We start from the raw sequence: 13,639 nt of genomic DNA, 5'->3' as shown, positions 1-13,639 counted from the left end.
TTTGTTCTTTCAAAATAGCCTCACGAAATACTTTATGTAAATCACGTCTACGTCGAAAAATTCACATTTCGTTAAGCTACATTCCTATTTCTTCCGCAGTTATTTTTACGTATACTAAAGTCAATAAAAATTACATAATTAATGCGTACGTACCAGAAAGCTATGAGAAATCGATCAATCAATACTTTTCAGTCAAGTCACGTGTATCAGAATACATCATATCTACGATATGACAGATTTGAAATTCTAACGACTTGATCTGGAATGAAAATTAGATAGTAGCTTATAGTATGTTATCAACGATCGATACAATAAAGAACTATAAAAGTATTTAATTATTTGCTTAACACAAATTGTTATTAAATATATATATATTTACATGCTTCAGTCAATATCAGTCTGTACAGTATAATGCAAAATGGAATATAAATTCATAGATGACATATGTATAAAGAGAACCACAGCACAACTACAAGCATCAATTGTATGAAAAAAGCTTAGTAGTAGCTTCTATGATGCCCGTGGGTCTCATAGGCAGCGTGGGCTCCGATGGCAAGAGGTGCACGCTGAGCGACGACAACGGGAGCATGATGAGCTACCGCGGCAACGGCGTGGCTGGCTGGTTCTCTATGGACAACGGCGTTGAAACCGCTGTGGGCATCGGCAGCGTAATCGACCACGCGCTTGCTACCATCAGGTTCGATCAGGGAGTAGCTACCACGGACGACGTCACCGTCACGTTCCTCGTGTTGGCTCTTGGCGTCTCCGGTGATGGTGTCGTGCACTGTTAATCAAACATCGTTGGATATATGCTTGGAAAGTCAATAATGCTGTGAAAAAGCGGAATCTTACCATCGTACGAGTAGCTGTATTGGGGATGAGGGTCGAAGGATTCGTCAGATACTTTGGCGCGTAAGGCTACCGGAGCAGCTGCTACAGCCACGGGTGCGGCGGCGACGGCTACGGGAGCTGCATGTGCCACGGCAACATGTTCTCTGTGGTAGGCACCTTGAGTCGCATAAGCGAGTGGTTGCTCATATGCACGTGCCGAATATCCTACAGCACCGGCCTGAGCGTAGGCCACCAAAGTGGCGAACAAGACAAACTGTGGCAAGTTTATTAATTCAGATTTTTAAGTACGTCAGAAATTGAGCTTAAGCCAGTTGATGTTGAACGAAAGTAGTTGTTTAAACGTTTGTGTTTACCTTGAAGGCCATTGCAGGATTGTATGATTACTCAAGTTGACTGCAGTTGCGAAGGCTAGTCGAGTGATGCCAAAACATGCCAGGATCCCGGCTTATATACTCGATATTCGGCCGGCCAGGGACGCGTCCCCCGTTTCACGTTTTTTTAATTTCACCAGCCATTCACCACCCAACACTGATAGCGGTAGTGACAAACATTCATTGACTTTAACTACATTATGCGGTAACAGAGCACATTCCTGATCATACCATTTGTTAAATTCTGTGTTATAAAACAGGTGCGCAGATCAAGCAATCTCAGATAAATGAAGATGTAACGATTTCATTTATAATAAAAAAAGTATATACTTTTTTTTATGAAGCTATTTATTTCACATTAGTAGACTCGAAAAGTGTTTGCTATTTTAAAAATAACAAAAACGCCTGAGCTTATCAATTTATCTGGGTTACCAATTTATACAAGTATTACAAGAATCTTCGGGTAAAATGATCATCGTCTGTAGTAATATATTCTATTTTGCTTTTCCACTTTTTCAAAAAGAATTGCATTATCAATATTTATACTTAAACACGCAGAAGGAAATAATTTTGATTGCTAAAATTATAATTAAAATGTGTAAATTTTATGCAAGTCTCATTTTTCAAATGAATTCTTTCTTTGTATGGATTAAATACAGAAAAAATGAAATTAAATATATCCAAAAAGCTTTCATATCGAAAGATTGTATAATAAAGTTTAGGTACGAAATGTAATGTTAAAAGTTTGCCTTGATATTTTAAGTACAAGAAATACTTGAAACTTGAATAGATAGCCTAAATATCTAAAAAAATATAAGTGAGCTATTATAGCTGCTTTCTTTGTAAAAGAGATTCATTTTATCCATTATAAATTATTGACATTTTTACATTATTATATTTTTATTGTTCTTACTCTAATAAATAAAACATATATGCATGTATTGTATAAATCCGAAGCCAGGGTTATTAAACTGAGCACAAAGGAAAAAATTGAAGGTATAATGATTGAGTAAGAACTCGAAAAGTGAAAGATTTTTACACAAGACAGGTAATAACCAGATACGTTTCAACTCAACTTTTTCTTTTGAAACTTGTTTATTGCAAAGCTTGAATGCGCATCGCGATGGTTGCCAGGCGAGTAAAAAACATGTAGGTCGTGTAAAGGTCGTTTATAAAAATAAATGGCGAAGGTATTGAAATAATTCATCTCGTTTAAAATCCACATTTTGCTGATATTTGAATTCTGGTATATAATTACTACACATTAAAAAATTATTTACATTATAATACAAGACACTTGTACTGAATGCGTGATTTGCAGATGATAAGTAAAAAATGTAAAATAACATTGAAACATTAGCGTGAGAGTTGATATAATTTATAACGGAGCTGTTAGGTAGATAAGAATAACAAGATACAATTGCAAATTAAAGCTGTATTTATTAAAATTATATACAAACTTAAATTGTAGGCGTAGAAAAAGTATAAACAGAAGAGCACATCTGTGCACAGATAAAGCATTAAAAGAAGACTATTAGACAACACAACATTTCACACTAAAAACATGGATATATATCACAAAGCTTACAAGCTATTGCTTAGTAATAAGCTTGATGGGACTTGAAGAGAACTGGGGCTGCTGCATAAGTGGCAACAGCAGGTGCAGCGTGATGGACTTTGGCAACCGCAGGCGCAACGGGCTCCTTGTGTACGACGGCATTGAAACCGTTGTGTGGGTCAGCGGTGTATTCAACGACACGCCTGCTGCCATCGGCCTCGACGAGGGAGTAGCTGCCGCGAACGACATCACCTTCGCGCTCTTCGTGCTGGCTTTTGGCGTCGCCGGTAATGCTGTCATGTACTGTCGAATCGAATTTAGAATATCGTTAGACGACAGATAGAAACTCGACGAAGATGAAAGTCGGTATATTCACCATCGTAAGAGTAATTGTACTGTGGGTTGGGGTCATACTCCTCGTCGATGTGCTTTTCGACTAAGGTTTTGGCAACGGGGGCATAAGCCACCGGGGCAGCGTGTATAGCTGGAGCTTCCTGGTAGGCAATTTGTGCGGCGTGTACAGCTGGAGTTGGGTGGTAGGCAATGGGTCCGGCGTGTACAGCTGGAGCTGCGTGGTAGGCAATTGGTGCGGAGTAACCGATTGCACCGGCATGAATGCAAGCCACCATGGCGGAGAATACGATCAACTGTTAAAGTCGTCAATAATTAATATAAAAAATTACTAGAAAACGCAAGGAAAATATGCCGAGATTCGGAAATTTTTTAAATCTTAGTCTTTCAAATCTTTCGAACTTACTTTAAAAGCCATTGTTAAGTGATTGAGTGCGCGACAATGCTGCTCGTCGTAGCTCGATGGAGTACCGAAAGCCGATTGATGTCTGATCAGCGCTTGTCTCTAGGTTATATACTTGCCGAACTCGTGGGCCAACGCTGTCCGACACGATGCCCTAGGCTATACAACAATAACCCCTGCGGGATGGCGTATCGTAGAGTTGGTCCCCCGCGTAGTTTCGACACCAGCGAATCAAGGGGAGCTAACTCACGCCCGACGCCTCTCTCACTGATCCACTTTTACGCAGAGAAAACCGTGGCGGTCATCACCGGGACGCCTTAACTCGACACCGTATTACGTCATTTTTCACTTCGAACTTCATGATCAGCAGCTATACTTTCTCTTTCGCTCTCTTACTTGTAATTAGCTCCTTTTTTTTTTAGTGGGCCGCGCACTTTTTTCGCTTTACCGACGCTGTCCGATGCGCTTCGCTCGTCAAGGGCTTCACGGCAATGAAGTTGCCTGGCTATAGCTGTCGGTATAACGCTGTATGTGGAAATTCATGCACTGATCGGGAAATCTTAGCACTCGTAACCGAAAAAAATTGATCGATTAATTGGAGCGATCGATGCCGAATCGTGTACGGCCGGTAGTCCCATGCAACGCACTGCAGCGGATTTCATTTTCAATAAGCTTATTAATAAAACTTGAAAAATTATTCCGCTATCAAAGTGTCAAGGACAATAAACCATTGCGATACTTTCGGTCACATAATTACATGTAAGTACTTGAAATATGTTAATATCAGTAGAATTAGTATTAAATAGAAAACATTATATTTTCAGATTTGATTTACATCGGACGAATAAATACATATGTAATCAAATTTTCTGACCGAAAGTCCCTAATCAAATCCCCGTAAACTTCTGACAGATGTCAATGCTGATGCTGTGATCTATTCGATAATCAAACACAAATCATTCGGCTGTTACAAAATCTCGTATATTATAGAACGTTAATACGATTCGACGCGTGAAAGTTTCTCACAAAATTGCCAAAGTTATTTTCAAAATAAACAATTCAAAACGGTTATGAGCAAGTTATGCTTTGATTTGACCGATCGCAAAGTCAGTTAGCCATTGTGCCGAAATTCTCCGACGTACGTGTAACGAAACCATCGAATCTGTAATTTTAGATTTCATAAGAAAGGCAGTTTCTTTGTACGCAGGCGTTCTTTGTATGCTTATTGACATAAATTCTTATACTTGAAAGTATCACTCCTTGAATGAGCATGAGTGCTCGAGCAAATAAAATGTGCAAACAAATAATTTTCGATGTAATAAGTTTTAGAATTCTGTTAGAATTTTATTTTTTCAGTAATTTTTCAGACTTGATTTGCAAGCACGAGGAGTTATTATTTAATCTGAATCATGTCCTATTCAGGGTATTAATAAATCATCGGCAAATATCAAATTTTACAAGTGCGATAAGTAGTATCGGATAAACCAGTCAGTTGGAATTGATTTTCCCTACAATTAATTACTACTGTGACAGTCGTTCTATACACGAAACCTTGCATTTCATTAATCACATTTGAAAGCTAAAGGTCGCTCATTGCCATTTTGTAATCGAAACACTAGACGAACACGAGTCCCTGGAGTTCCATTACATATCTGGTTGATCTAATCTTCTGAGGCGACCAAAGGACAGCGGCGGAATTGATGGAATTTTGGCAGCTTGACATTTTTGAATAACTAAGCATCTGGCTACGGCGACTCGCTTACAAATGACGCGGGAGGGGTTCCGTGTGTGATGAAAGGCGTGGCTAATGACTAAATCGTTTACGCAGATGCAACTCTGATCTAGTATATAAGCATCCTGAGCTGTCCAACTCGAGATCAGTTTCATCCAACAACTCATCTAATGAGCAGCTTAAAAATGGCCCTCAACGTAAGTTTCGCGCATAATAACTCTAATAATTTATGATATTTATATAAACTTGAAAGATTGACAGCTTATTATGCATTTTTTCCCAATCGTATATGCTGAAACTTATAATTGATTTCTTTTCATTTACAAGTTCGTCCTCCTCGCCGCATTCGTGGCTTGCGCCAATGCCGGCTTAGTCCCTGAGACACATGTAACCTATGCCGCAGCAGCCCCAGTCTACGCTGCACCCGTAGCCAACTCAGTGGTGACGAAAACCGTCGATGCCGAGCACGATCCTCATCCCCAGTACTCTTACTCGTACGACGTCCACGACTCGCTCACCGGTGACGTGAAAGCTCAGCACGAGACCCGTGACGGCGATGTCGTTAGCGGTAGCTATTCGCTGGTCGACTCTGACGGAACGAAGCGCACCGTTGACTACACTGCTGATTCGGTAACTGAATAATCGCTCTACGACTGCTTGAGTATTGACGAGAGAAACCATAATAATTTGCATTGTGGAAATGAATAATTGTTCTTGGCTACAGGTCAACGGATTCAACGCCGTTGTGCACAAGGAACCCGCCCAAGTGGAAGTCACGGCCGCCGTCGCCCCCAGCGTCAAGACCGTCGCCGCCGCTCCAGTAGTTAAGACCGTTCACGCTGCTCCGGAGGTCAAGACCGTTGTCGCTGCTGCACCTGCGGTCACCACCTACGCAGCCTCCACTCCGGTGATCAAGACCGTGTACAACACCCCAGTGGCTACCTACGCCGCTCCCGGCCCAGTCGTCAAGTCCATCCATGCCTCCGTGCCAGTAGCCTACTCCGCGTCTTACCCCTTCGCCCAAACCTACGCGGCTGCTCCCTTCGTCGCTAAATACTCTACCTCTCCAGCCGTGACAACCTATGCTGCTGCCCCTGCCATCGCCACCTACTCGGCTACCCCGTTCGTCACTAAGTATGCTGCTGCTCCTGCCGTAGCCACCTACCCCGCCGCCCCCGCCGTCGCCACCTACTCGGCTGCCCCACTAGTCACCAAGTACGCAGCTGCTCCCGCCGTCACCAGCTACGCTACCGCACCTGCTGTCACAAGCTACTCTGCCCCACCTGCTGTCACCAGCTACTCTGGCGCACCTGCTGTCACCTACTCGACTGCTCCAGTTGTCAAATCTGTGCATACTTCCGTGCCAGTAGCCACCTACTCGGCCTCTTATCCATTTGCTCAGACTTACGCTGCTCCTGCCGTCGCCCACGCCGCCTATGCCACCGCACCCGTGGTCTGGTAAATTGACGACAATTCGCCCGCGATACCGTACGAACATTTCCAAGTTGAGCCACCAGAGGGAAAACCTATCTGAACTCTTGCGCGTATTATACGTAGTAAGAATTCTCCTGGGAAAGCTCACTAAGAGATTGATCGGCACCTTGCTGCAGGGCCAACAAATCAACATTTTTGACGGTCGATCGCTAATGTCGTTACTTACAAATCCTTTTAATAATTTATTGCATTTGTAATCAAATTCTCGGCACATTTCTTTTTCACTCGGTCGATTTAGCTCATCACTATTATTATAACCGTTTTCTCCTGTTGAATACCAAGGATGAGCGAGTTGAAAAATGCTTATGTTATAATGATACTGTGATCTATAGACGTGCTGTTTTGGTTAATAAACTTTAAAATCAACCACAGCAAAATACTTTATTTTATTATTTCATTCAGTTTCTCAGTTTAATAACTTCAGGTTAAATAAACCAATCGAGGTAGATATCATGCAATCACAATGATAAGAATTCGAGTGATTTTCGGCACAATTGATTATATCACATGTGAAATACCAGAAAGTAAAGGGCATACGACCTTGCTTTCATTTTGGTCTGTGAAACCAAGAAAAATGACCTTCAGCAAAGGAAATGTACTTATTTAGCCGTTCGCGGTTCAACCTTCTTGATTAATATCCCCTCAAGCGAGCGAAAAAAAAACTAAGTGGCATAATTGAAAAAAAAAACCTTTCGCTGAAAAAAAAGAGCCCGCGTTCACTAGGTAGAATGAAAAAACAATACACGCTGGCATAATAAATGTCGGGGTCACAGGCATAAATACAATGTACCGATTGGGAAGTGTCGAAACTCGCGCATGGCTAGAGTCAAAATCCAGGCAGATAACCATCTCGTCTGTGTATATGATATTTTTACGATTGCGCAAAAAAAAGGATTCCGTTGTTCACGAGACTCAGAGTACCAAATTTTTAGCTGTACGGCAGGTCCAGGGTGAGGGGAGGGGGGGGGGGGGGGTGTAAGAGGAAGATATATATGCAATCGCTCAAGAAGTGAGAATTATCCTATATGGATATGACTGATTTGATTTTTAGAATCAGTCGTAAGGTTGGCGCGAAGGAAACACGAGTAAGACGAGTATTTTTTTAGTAAGTATCGAACAATTTATAAATAATTTAAATACTACATCTATCCTTGCAGCAATTCGGGGAACTGTTGATTCATTTCGTAATAACGTGCGCACTCGTGACAATAACCATAGCAACTTTAGATGCGGCTTTCTCGCACACGTACCGTTCAACGCCTCATTTCACGATTCAGAGTCACCAATATCATACACAGGTCAGTCTTGACACTGCGCGAATTCAGCCCTACGTATCTCAGGCAACTACGGCAAGACCTAATCTCGGATCTGGTTATGTAGCGCACTCCGCCAGGATACCTGCTCTTCGCTATAGTAATCCGTAGTTTTACACGGAACAATCTCAGTCTTAGCATTAAACTTGACACTATCATGAATAATACTTTGCAAAATGATAACGTTTATAATTTAATAAACATTCATTGAAGGGTTCTTTCATAGCGCTTTATATCGAAGCATTTAAAAAAGAAATCATAGATATCCCGAAGAATCAGTTTCTTTGTTCTCTCGCTAGAATAAGAATTTTTTATTATAGATATTTTAAGATTAATGAAAAATAAATAAAACTATATAATAATCATTTTGACTGGCTATTTTTGTTAAGCCTCAAAAATTATTCACTACCCTTTTCTTGCGTTGGAATCAATATTTCGTCCTTCCGAGATCAAAACCGGTCACATGCTCACTGACGAAGGTCTCGGTGAGATATTTACGATTACGCAAATTTTGTTCAATCGCTCGGCGTGGCCTTCAACATTTTTGGTGGTGTTACTGTCCTTTTTATCTTGGACGGTATAAAAATAAGAATGAAATCGTTCGCTGTTTGCATTCGACTACAGCCATCCGTGTCGGTATGTCAGTGAATTTAAGATTTACGTATATAATAAACAAATGTGGTTTGAAAGATGCTTTTTGACAATAATAATTATAATTATTGTGCAATAGTATATAAGATATTGCTTCATTTAACACTATTGTTTCAATGCAATTTCTTAACAAGATAAATAGATGATTATTAATCAAACATTTTATTTCAAAAATATTTATTTCATTTTTATACAATAGCACCTTTTATATTAGACCATGTATCATATAATGTAAATAATATTGTTGTAAATATTAAATCATGAATATTCTTAGAGCCCAGAGCTATAAAAATAATTTGAATACCAGTTACGACTTTGCTCTAATAAGAACAACGCACGATTTCCTTTTTTCATTTGCAATGTAATACTTCTAAGATAATTTAATTTATGCCAGTTAAATAATGCATCAAGCATTTTTCCTTGAATTGTAGCCAATACAATCGATTAATCTATGTCGATTCTTTTTTTGGTTTTGAGAAAGAGATTATTTGTTATTTTGATATTTCTCTCGAAAAGAAAACTTTTTAACAATCTATAAAAATTTATTTCACTCATTTTTCATAAATACCAATAAAAATCCAATACTTACAATAACTCTCAGCTAATAGTGTTAGTCGCATCAATGACCAATTTTTCGATTGACTTTTAATGTTAATAAGCGTATCCGAAAGGTGCATTGGGTGCAAGAGCGTAGCCGCTGCGAGCGATGGGAAGATGTCTGATAGGAGCCACTACGGGTGCAGGCACATCGTAGTATGGCAGAAGATTGTCATAAGCAGCATGATGATAGTTGACAACACGCCCAACGTTCAATGGTCGATTGTATGAGACAAAAGAATTTACTGCACCATGGTGTGCGGCTGAAATAAATATATTTTCAATTTTAAAGGAACTGGATCATTTTTAAGTGTTACAAAATATGTAAATGATAAATACAAAAAAAAGTATGATTCATTATGAATCATGTGACAGTGAACTTGTTAATTAAAAATTAAATTGCAAATCTTTATTCAGAAATTATTAATACTTTGGTTAAAAAAAATAGTCATTTTTAATAAACATTTAAAAAGATGTCGCCATTCTTTGATGTAAATAAATTAACACAATGTTTACACTAGAAAGGGAGTACGACCTTGCCATGAACATATTTTGTTCTTGTTGGAAGTCGAGGAATTCACTGATTCTCTTATGCAATATGTTACACTTTTAAAAACTAGAAAGTAAACAAGCGTTTGTTCAGAAAATTATTTGTATTTTATAGTTATTACTCTGTTAATCGGTATGACACAATTATTTTTCCAACAGACGGAATGGATTTTTTCAATGCAAAAAAAAGACACGACTAATTAACTATTACTTCAAAGTAAGCAAGTGTTACCAGCCAGAGGAAGGACAGGAGCAAAAGCATTATGTGCGTGTATAAGGGGTGCTTTGGCTGGTGGTCCAGCAGGTCCAACAGGACCAGTGGGCGGAGCCGCTCCGGGCTCCTTGCGCACAACAGCGTTGAATCCAGTGACGGGATCGGCTACGTAATCGACGATACGTCGCGAGCCGTCAGATTCGATGAACGAGTATCCACCACGAACGACGTCACCGTCGCGCTGTTCGTGCTGCTGCTTCACGTCACCGGTCACAGCGTCTTGCACCCCGTACACATAACTGTACTGCGGATGAGGATCGTAGTGATCTGGATTAGGCAGGCGTCCTCCCAATACAGGGTGAATACCATCAATGTGGGCAGTGTTGCCATAGACTACCGGTACGATGGGGGCTTTCTCAATAGCCAGGCCATTAGTAGATATAAATAGCATCGTTACAATCAAACATTTCTAAAAAATAACAACATTCGAGAATAGTTTCAATTTTCTGTCGAAACCATGGATTTAATTATACGAGTTTAACGGAAGTTTAAACAGTTGCATAGAACTGTAGTAGCGATCTTAGTTAGTCCATATTAGTATTTTTTTCTTACGATGTTACAATAAAAAAAATGAAATAATACTCAAAAGTAGTATTTTTATCGATAGCAGAAATCTCGGTAAAAGAAAGCACAAGTGTACCAATGCTGCCATGGCTGCAGGCAGACACACGTATATATATCTGGTCGTTCGCAGAAAAGAGACACTTCTAATCTGAAGGAAACAGTGGCTAAGCGCAGTTATATACCTCAGCAGTGCACTCACCACTTGAAACTCCCTCCTAAGTCCCCTCTGTCTGTAACACGCCCCCTGGCATCGATCACTACACTTTTATCCGCGTGCGCATTCGCTCTAAGATAACCACGGGCTGAATACGTTTCGAGACACTTTTCGCGAGAATTCGTCGTTCCACAGCAATGCCAATCAAGCGAATTAACCTGTCGCGATATTACCAGCGAATCGGTATTCTGCTACGTTTTCCGCAGCAAGCAATAAGCAGCGATGAATCTTTTTCAGTCGATCAACTTCAAATTTCAATGCACCCGCGAGATAGTCACTGTTTATTGCTATTGCTTAATAAAAGCAATTGATACACATCCAGTAAAGAAGTTTCATGATCAATGGTGATCCAGCACTTGTAAGTCTTGATCCGCGATTAAATCATGAAGGATGGTAAGGGGAAAAATGTGCAGCTTACTTCTGATTGGCGAGCAATTAGTCGTTACGTACAGCGAAAAGGTAATTGGCGCGCATATCAGTCGAAGAACGGATTGCCGAAGACAAGCGAGCCTTCCGCGTTTACGGTCACGCGTCATTACACACACCCGCGGGTCCACGCTTCAGGCCACATGTGCGCTGATAAAAATTACGAACCCACAGAAAGGCCGCGTCGCTCATTGCGCTTAACTGCGAACTCAGTGCTTTCGAAATTTGAATTTGCTTTTGCTAGGAATAAATAAATTGTTATCTTGCGCTACATTGGTCAGTTCGCATGGAAATTGGATTTGTCATGGAATTACTAATTGACGAGAAGTTGAATCAAAAACTTGACATTTTCGGCTCGCAAGCTTATCCACGGCAGAGACGAATTCTGATTATGTCATCTCGCTCTCACTGAAACGAACGAAAAAATGTCCGAGCCAAGGAAGAAAGTTGTCATACATAGTAATTAAAAAATTGCTAGCAAATAATTAGTGCACGATAAATTTTGGCCACTCAATTAGACGGCTAATCAATAGAGACCGTCGGTCGCGAGCGGTGCGGACCGAGAAATGAAAATCCAATAGAGACACGGCAGATTGTTACAGCGCGCCTGGAGGGACACTTCGGAATTGACTTTCCACCTGCGCATTGTATGCTGCCATGGCTCCCGGTGATTTATAGGACCTTTTAACCAAGGGCCACACAACTCTCTGATACATTACGAAATCTCCCGATAATCTTGCGACTGTGTTGTGTGTTTCGATTCCCGACAGCGACAGCGAAAGCGCAACATGCCACGTCGCGAAATGGTCTGCGTTATTGGGATGCAATTTTTTTTTCTTTGTCTCTCTCTCCCTCTCTCTCTCTCTCTTTCGTTTTCTTTTTATACAAGATACGTTGCTTGTACACAAGGTGCGATTTATCGTCGCTCAGACTGGACAATCAAGAGTTTTTTTGCATTGAATGGTAACTTTATTGTCACTGGACGAAGTTTTTTGTACGGCTTTTGGAGAGCGAGTTACCAAATTCTTTCTTTTTATTCAATAAGTATATCGCAACTGTTCATGAATGATCTTTTATTTTCTTATGTTAATAAGATTTTATTTTTTATTGATTTTCCTGATATTAGTAAAATGATGAAAATCTTAATGGAACTTATTAATATAAATACAAGTTTCCATATATAATAAATTTTATGATAATTTTCATGATGATTTGAAGTAAAAAGCCTCATAATTAGTCTCAAGCTTAATGGCATAAAAATAATATACATGTATGTGATGACGATTTTATGATAATTTGAGGTAAAAAGCCTCATAATTAGTCCTAATCTTAATGGGATAAAAAGTAATATACATGTATTTCAACAGTACTAACGAATTTTAGTATCGTTTTTTACAATTAGGTGATTCTGTTCAATTGTAACACACCACCAAAATAGCATTGCAATGATAAACAGTTTGCCGCAGCATTGCGACGAAGAAAAATGACAATACCGTCTTCCATCACACTAAACAGGTGAACGGCCACATAACTGCGAAATTCCAATTGCGCAACACGAGCACACGAGCGAGGAAGAAGAGAAGGTAGAAGATGCATGCCACGGTCAAGGTTACTTTGCTGATTTCTCGCGCATCTTCTTTCTCTCGTCTCTGAATCATCATAGGATTTATAACGGCACAACAATAATGCCGTCGGGCATTTCCAGCGAACGATGAACCCATGAGATAACTATTCGAGGTTTGTTTGGATCTCTTACCGAAACAAAATACAACGATTTTGTAAACTCTTTTGCAAAAAGTTTCATTCAAAACTGCATAATTAACACTAAATTAGAAATAGATGCCTCTTTTACAAAACATTTATTTGGAGTTTAAGAAAATATAAGCAATCCTACTTTTTTAAGGGTTACGTGAAGTGTAGGTCATTTCTCCTTCCACAGGTGGTTGACATTATTAACACGCCTTTGCTATTGAAAGGCACTTGTAGAAGAGTTATTTTTTTATAATGAATGAAGTGTCCAGAGTGTGAGATTCTTATGCTAACAGTTGCAACTACTTTCGACAAATTGCACGAAACATCCACTACAAATTGTAGAAAAACAATCGATCTGTATGTACCAAACTGTTGATTCGTATACAAGGTGACAAGTGAGAAAGAGGATTTCGCCGGTAGTCCAGGCACTTTCATTGTCGCGCAATCGTAGACAGAACGTGAAAGTGGTCCTCTATCATGAATATTAACGATACTCGTGCGCCTTCTTAATATTATCTACACGTTATCACAAAGATCG

At 39.9% G+C, this 13,639-nt stretch overlaps 3 protein-coding genes across 3 annotated transcripts; 1 reads left to right on the top strand and 2 right to left on the bottom strand.

Moving 5' to 3' along the window:
* Positions 1–497: 497 nt before the first annotated feature.
* LOC131667977 (cuticle protein-like) lies at positions 498–3,550 on the bottom strand. Its single transcript, XM_058941763.1, has 6 exons — positions 3,539–3,550; positions 3,158–3,428; positions 2,844–3,084; positions 1,206–1,230; positions 853–1,105; positions 498–784 (listed from the first exon to the last, which is right to left on the bottom strand). The coding sequence occupies exons 1-6, from the start codon at positions 3,548–3,550 to the stop codon at positions 498–500; spliced, it is 1,089 nt and encodes a 362-aa protein (XP_058797746.1).
* Positions 3,551–5,452: 1,902 nt separating this feature from the next.
* LOC131667976 (cuticle protein-like) lies at positions 5,453–6,729 on the top strand. The gene is made up of 3 exons (XM_058941762.1): positions 5,453–5,464; positions 5,583–5,897; positions 5,992–6,729. Exons 1-3 carry the CDS (start codon positions 5,453–5,455, stop codon positions 6,727–6,729), a joined length of 1,065 nt encoding a protein of 354 aa, XP_058797745.1.
* A 2,212-nt stretch (positions 6,730–8,941) lies between these two features.
* LOC131668033 (cuticle protein 18.6-like) lies at positions 8,942–10,838 on the bottom strand. The gene is made up of 3 exons (XM_058941849.1): positions 10,786–10,838; positions 10,104–10,554; positions 8,942–9,585 (listed from the first exon to the last, which is right to left on the bottom strand). The coding sequence occupies exons 1-3, from the start codon at positions 10,795–10,797 to the stop codon at positions 9,377–9,379; spliced, it is 672 nt and encodes a 223-aa protein (XP_058797832.1). The 5' UTR covers positions 10,798–10,838; the 3' UTR covers positions 8,942–9,376.
* Between the last annotated feature and the right edge of the window lie 2,801 nt (positions 10,839–13,639).

The sequence above is a fragment of the Phymastichus coffea genome, unplaced genomic scaffold (assembly GCF_024137745.1).
Source record: "Phymastichus coffea isolate CEN01 unplaced genomic scaffold, Cenicafe_Pcof_1.1 PCOF00072, whole genome shotgun sequence".
Classification (NCBI taxonomy): Eukaryota; Metazoa; Arthropoda; class Insecta; order Hymenoptera; family Eulophidae; genus Phymastichus; species Phymastichus coffea.
Note: the sequence above shows the minus strand (reverse complement) of the source record. Positions and strands in the feature narration are given on the sequence as shown.